At 32.2% G+C, this 7,085-nt stretch overlaps 1 protein-coding gene across 1 annotated transcript; it reads left to right on the top strand.

Annotated features, from left to right (window-relative positions):
• Positions 1-3,026: 3,026 nt before the first annotated feature.
• On the top strand, positions 3,027-4,136 carry LOC142862643 (uncharacterized). Its single transcript, XM_075995964.1, has one exon. It carries the CDS (start codon positions 3,027-3,029, stop codon positions 4,134-4,136), a length of 1,110 nt encoding a protein of 369 aa, XP_075852079.1.
• The last annotated feature ends 2,949 nt before the right edge of the window (positions 4,137-7,085 follow it).

Raw genomic sequence — 7,085 nt, 5'->3', positions numbered from 1 at the left:
AGAATCTGTTTTTTCTTAAGCTGAGAAATAATCCATTATTTCTACATTTCAAATAGTATTTATCTGTTCATTTGGCAAAGGCAGTTTGGGTTGCTATCATCCACTGACTTTTGTAAATTATGGTGAAATGAATATGCATATGAAGATAACTCTTTATTTTACAATATATGTAAGAGCTTATTTGTGTTTCTTTCTCATTCATTGGTCCAGGTGTCTCTGCCATTAGATAACTTCTTTGACTACTGTATCATTTTTTTATTTTTCTATTTTTATTTCAGCATATCATGGGGGTAGAAATGTTTAGGTTATGTGTGTTGCCTTCACCCCCAGAGTCAGAGTTTTAAGCGTGTCCATGCCCTGATGGTGCACATCGCACTCCTTATGTTTCTATATACACATCCCCTCCTCCCCCTCCCACCTGCCCGACACCCGATAAATGTTAATCCTATATGTCCACTTAGGTGTTGATCAGTGAAACAAATTTCCTGGTGAGTACATGTGGTGCTTGTTTTTCTATTCTTGGAATATTTCACTTAGGATAATGGGGTTCAGTTCTATCTAGGAAATTACAAGAGGTGCATATCAGTGTTGTTTCTTATAGCTGAGTAGTATTCCAAAGTATACATTTTTAATGTTTTAAAATGGGTAAGTGTGGTACCTATAGCATTGCTTCTCTTTTTGATGATTGTTCACATCTTTGTGGTCTCTTTAGATTTCATATTATTTTGGGGTTTGCTATTTCTATTTTTGAAAAAATGAAATTGAGAATTTGAAAGGAATTGTATTTAATCTGTAGATCACTTTGGACATTTTCACAACATTAGGTCTTCTTCCCTTGAACAAGAACATGTTCAAGAGTGTGTTGTTTATTTTCCTATACTTTTGAATTTCTCTGTGTTTTTTGTGTCACTTATCTACAGTTTCATTCCATTCTGGTGAGAAATTAAACTGTGTAAAATTTCAATTTTTGAAACTTGGTTAAGACATGTTTTCTGTCTGAACAGGTAGATTTGTAGGAAGAATTTTTATGAGCTATCAAGAATATTGTATATTTTATTATGTTCTATATATGTGTGAGGACTTATTGTTCTCTAGTGATTTCAACTCTCCTGTTTTCTTACTAGTAATTTGACTGACCTTATTAGTATTGAAAGTGGAATATCATGCTATCCTATTATTTTTATGTTCATTTCTTGCTTCAATGTTGTCAACACTTTTTATATATTTGAGAACTTTTATGCGAGACATAGATAGATATCAGATATATAAGTTATATTTAAAGGGTTATCAGTGAATGACCTCCTTTTATATTAAATGTCCTTGTTTGTCTCTTGTGGAACTTTTGACTTAAAGTATATTTTATAAACTATAACATTTTGCACTTCAAAAGTCATGTGCCTAATATAATTTTGAACTCCACTGCTCTGGTATGCTGAGCATTTTCGTGGTATGTCTTGTTATTTCCTGTCACTTTTTGTCTATTGCTTTCACCAGGTATGAAGTCAAGTCTCTTTAGAGAGAATATAGTTGGATTTTTTAATTTCTTTATTTAATTGTGTCTTCTGAGTAGAAATACTAGTACATAAATATTTGCATAATTGTCTAAAAGGGACGGATTCAAAATTGCCCTAATATTAATTGTTTATATAACTGTTGTCACTATTTAGTCTTTCTTTTTACTCCTTTTCTCCTCATTCCACCTCACTGAATTTTAGTGATATATTTTGTTTCTGTGGCCACCTTCATTTGTGTATTGCTTTAAACATTTTTCTGGTGTTCACTGTGAGAATTACCTAAAATATTCTGAAGTTGCAACTTATGTTAAACTGATAACTACTTAACTTCAATTGTACATAAAAATTCATAATATTTATATCTGCTCTCAACTTCATGATATAGATGTCAATAATTATGTCTCTTTATATTCTGTCAATTAACATGTGGTAATGATCATTTTTATTTTGTCTTTCAAATTTTATAGCATAATTAAATTTTTTGCACCATCAATATAATACTGCAGAATTTTATTTTTGATATGTGCATATCTTTCCCAGAATGTTATGTAGTTGTCTTGGAAGATAGAATCCAGACATTCAAAGGCCATCAAAAACCAGATGTATGGACACATGTGCCATTGGTTTGAGTCTCTTTTGAAAGGGAATCCAGGAAATGGAATTTTACTGCTAAAGTGAGAACTCTGTATCAGTGGGGAGGAAGAGTTTTGCTGGGTAAATGTAACAAATGTTCCTTCCCCTTCCATATGGTTCTTGGTGTCATACTCATCTGGGGTACCATGAAATATTACCAATTATGACTTCTCAATGAATCATGTTTGCAAATATATTTTGAAGGTAATATATCTATGATGGAAGTAAGACTATGGTAGTCTATTGCACTTTCTTGCTAATGTCCTTGGTATAGTTTTGTATATTCAAATTATGAAGTATACTTACCTAAGTATAATTAGTGAGATACTTTGTTATTTTAATTTCTTTCAGGACTGTCTTCCCATTGCACCCAAGACCTACTCCCAGAGAAGGGCATAAAACATCCATTCCAGAAATCAATAATAAGACTATATGGAAGCTTTGACCTTGAAAATGTACATTTAAGAAAAGACCGGGAGTGTGTTGATGAGTGTAAGACGCAGAAAGTATGTTATGATAATCTTACCAAATGTTTGTCAGGTAATCATAGGAAAATCTTGAAAGGTTATAAATGTATAAAAATGTTGAGCAAGTCCTCAAATCTAAATAAACCTAAGATAAGATATACTGGAGAGAAAAGATTCAAACATAATGAATGTGGCAAACCTTTTATGCACAGCTCAAAAGTTCTTGGACATAGGAAATTTCACACTATAGACAAACCCTCCAAGTGTGAAGAATGTGGAAAACCCTTTAACTGCTACACAAATCTCACTATACATAGGATAATTCACACAGGAGAGAAACCCTACAAATATGAAGAATGTGGCAAAGCTTTTACCCATTGCTCAATCCTTACTCAACATAAAAAAATTCATAATGGAGAGAAAAACATACAAATGTGAAGAATGTGGTAAAGCTTTTACCCAGAGCACACACCTTACTCAACATAAAAGAATTCATAGTGGAGAGAAACCCTACAAATGTGATGAATGTGGCAAAGCCTTTCTCAAGATTGGAGACCTCAATCGCCATAAACGAATTCATACAGGAGACAAACCCTACAAATGTGAGGAATGTGGCAAAGCCTTTACCCAGAGCACATACCTTACTGAACATAAAAGAATTCATAGTGGAGAGAAACCCTACAAATGTGAAGAATGTGGCAAAGCCTTTAACAAGATTGGACATGTCCATCGACATAAACGAATTCATACAGGAGAGAAACCCTACAAATGTGAGGAATGTAGCAAAGCCTTTACCTGGTGCTCAACCCTTACTCTACATAAAAGAATTCATAGTGGAGAGAAACCCTACAAATGTGAAGAATGTGGGAAGGCCTTTACCCAGAGCACATACCTTAATGAACATAAAAGAATTCATAGTGGAGAGAAACCCTACAAATGTGAAGAATGTGGCAAAGCCTTTAACAAGATTGGACATGTCCATCGACATAAAGGAATTCATACAGGAGAGAAACCCTACAAATGTGAGGAATGTGGCAAAGCCTTTACCCGGTACTCAACCCTTACAATACATAAAAGAAATCATACTGGAGAGAAACCCTACAAATGTGAAGAATGTGGCAAATCCTTTAGCCAGAGCACACACCTTACTCAACATAAAAGAATTCATAGTGGAGAGAAACCATTCCAATGTGAAGAATGTGGCAAAGCCTTTATCAAGCTTGGAGACCTCAATCGACATAAACAAATTCATACAGGAGAGAAACTCTACAAATGTGAAGAATGTGGCAAAGCCTTTACCCAGTTCAGAAAACTTACACAACATAAAAGAATTCATAGTGGAGAGAACCTCTACAAATGTGAAGAATGTGGCAAAGCCTTTACCCAGAGCACACACCTTACTGAACATAAAAGAATTCACAGTGGAGAGAAACCCTACAAATGTGAAGAATGTGGCAAAGCCTTTAACAAGATTGGACATGTCAATCGACATAAACGAATTCATACAGGAGAGAAACCCTAAAAATGTGAGGAATGTGGCAAAGCCTTTACCCGGTGCTCAACACTTACTCTTCATAAAAGAAATCATAGTGGAGAGAAACCCTACAAATGTAAAGAATCTTGCAAAGCCTTTATCCGGTGTAGAGACCTCACTTGACATAAAAGATTTCATTCAGGAAAGAAATCATACAAATGTGAAGAATGTTGCAAAGCCGTTACCCGGTACACACACCTTACTCTGGATAAATGAATTTATACTTGAGAGAAACCCTAGAAATGTGAGCAATGTGGAAAAGCCTTTTCCCAGTGCTCAATCCTTACACTACATAAAATAATTCGTAGTATAGAGAAACCATATAAATTTGAGGATCGTGGCAAAGCTTTTATCCAGTGCTCATACTTTTATCTATATGAAAGAGTTCATAACAGAAAAAAATTGTATAAATGTGAAAATTGTGACAAAGTCTTTAATAACTGCTCCAATCTTACTCATCATCAAAGAAATCATACTAGATATAAGTGAGATAAATGCAATGACTTTGGAAGTATTTTCCCAAAATATTAGCTTTAAAATGCACAACAGTACTTATACTTATGTAAACAATAATAATGTAGAGTGCTGACAATATCTTGAGTTATGGCAGAGATTTTATTGGACATGGGAGAACTTTCACTGAAAGTAATTCTCTAATATTTTCTGAAACATTGATCAACATCACAAAAATTTTCATAGATAGAAACCTTACAAATATACTGAATGTGAACAAATATTTATGAAAAAGGTATACCTTAGAGAACAACAAAGAACTGATACTTAAAACTCCTTTTGAGATATAATAAATTTCAGAACACATATAATCAATATTAAGTCTAAACAGATATCAGAGGACTGACAGAAAAATGTGCTGAGGCACTAACACATTTAAACATTTCTTTAAACCAGGTTGTTGTGTATAGAGAATAACTCTGTTAAAATAGTTAGATAAATTATTTTTATGTCAGCTTTAAAAACACGAGATTTTATGAAAATTATAATGATGTGTAAAATATACTTTCTCGTCAGGGTGGGATGCAAATGCAATAAAGTATAATTTTTTTTGCAACCTTTGACAAGGAAATACTGATGTAATTCAACTTTAAAAACAGTAGATGCTATGCTTCATTTTTAGTGTGTATGTGAATGTCTATGGTTAATGATAGCTACATCACAGTTATTAGAAGTCTTTGTGTATTAAGTACATATCATTCATCTACTTTTCCATAGAAAACTAAAATCACTGAAATGTAAGATGTATGAAATGGAGAGGTGCTGTGTGGTAGACTTCTAACAAACAGTATTTCAAGTGATATATGATGTAGGTATACAGATTAATATCCTTCTCATTAAAATCAGAATAAAACAATGACAATATTACAAATAATTTGTTTTACTAATTGTACATTCAAATAATGAAACAGTGAATTTTTAAATATTTTTAGATTACATGTAAACCTAATTTGTTTTATTAAATTAAAAAAGGTTTTTGTTGTGTCAAACGTGTTGTAGATTGAATGAACTGTTAGTTTGTTACCAACATTAACCTATTCCATGTTACTCAAAGTTGGAGGCAATGGATTGCAAAAATGTACTATTGGGTTACACAGTAAAATTAAATCGTTTGTGATCTTTTTTTCAGTGGCTTCAAATTTCTAATTCTTTGAAGAATAATGTTCCCACAAGTTTTATTTTTTATTATTTTTATAATTCATTGTCACTGTAATGCTTATAATAAAGTTTGTCCACTTAATGAAAAGCCATATATTTCTGAACACTGAATGAGTACTTATTACATTTTATGCTACGTTTTTCTTTCAACATGCCACCCGTCTGGCCAGTTAAACAGAAATAAACACACTTTTTTATTTATACTGAATCAAATACACAAATACATCACGTATAAGATGAACTTTGGTTGCAGTAGATTTATAGAGTAAGTAATTATGTTTGTGTGAATATGGATGTATACTTATTTTGAAAAGAAAAGTAGAAATATAGAAAAAAATAGTTAATTTAATAATTGTTCAGAATATACTAGCAAACTAGAAACTCCACAGATTCTGAGAGCAATATTTTTTGCTTTATGTTGAATGAATTTGTTTAAAATTCTAAAGTCTCTAATTCAGAACCTGCCCATGCCTATCTTCTGTTCTTACACGGTTATTACTCATGCTAGGCTTAATATATTATTTTATTAATTGAAAGTTTGTATTTATTGTATGTATGACCTACTCTGCAATTATAAGAATGATTTTTATAAAATTTAATTGTGGCTCCAGGTAAGAGATTGAAATGTCCAGGGTGAAAAATGTCACTGATTTTCATGTGGAGTGATGAGACCTGCAGAACAAACAACTCTTAGAATTTATCAGTGGGAATTCAGCTTCTTTCATTTCTTAATTATTTCCAGTGTTTTTTTTTTTTTGGTCTCTTTTTATCTTCATTCCCTTCTACAAATGTATCTATGCCATTCTTTTTTCTGCCTGCACTTGGGCTACAATATTCTCACTGTTGTACTCACCTGCTGAGAGTTCACATAATACTTTAAAGGTTCTGATGAGAATTGTAGAATTAATTTAATTTGGTGAAAATCATTTAACTATAGAATTTGAGGGAATTTATTGGCTATACATGCAGTATTCTGGTTACTTAATTAAGATTAGAGAGATTCAGAATCCTAAGCTTAAAGTAAGAGCCTTAAGAACAAAGACAGATATACAATTCTGAATGCCAGAGGATTAAATCAAGAACTCAGTATTGTTTGCTTTGTAAAAGCAAACTGTTATTAGATCCTAACATATAATGCCATAAATATGAAAATAATTTCAATAAGTAAAGCATAAATAAGTGTGTGATGCATACAGTAAGTACTATATAAAGAAACATGAGAATCTGGCAATCTCTTAATAGAGAGTTTGGGTAAATAAAGAAGTT

The sequence above is a fragment of the Microcebus murinus genome, chromosome 20 (genome assembly GCF_040939455.1).
Source record: "Microcebus murinus isolate Inina chromosome 20, M.murinus_Inina_mat1.0, whole genome shotgun sequence".
NCBI classification, from domain to species: domain Eukaryota; kingdom Metazoa; phylum Chordata; class Mammalia; order Primates; family Cheirogaleidae; genus Microcebus; species Microcebus murinus.
The sequence above is the reverse complement of the archived record's forward strand: the minus strand, read 5'-3'. Positions and strand labels throughout refer to the sequence as shown.

What these genes read in the sequence shown, in the direction of transcription:
- LOC142862643 (XM_075995964.1), top strand. Translation starts at nt 3,027, where the DNA reads ATGGAGAGAAAAACATACAAATGTGAAGAATGTGGTAAAGCTTTTACC.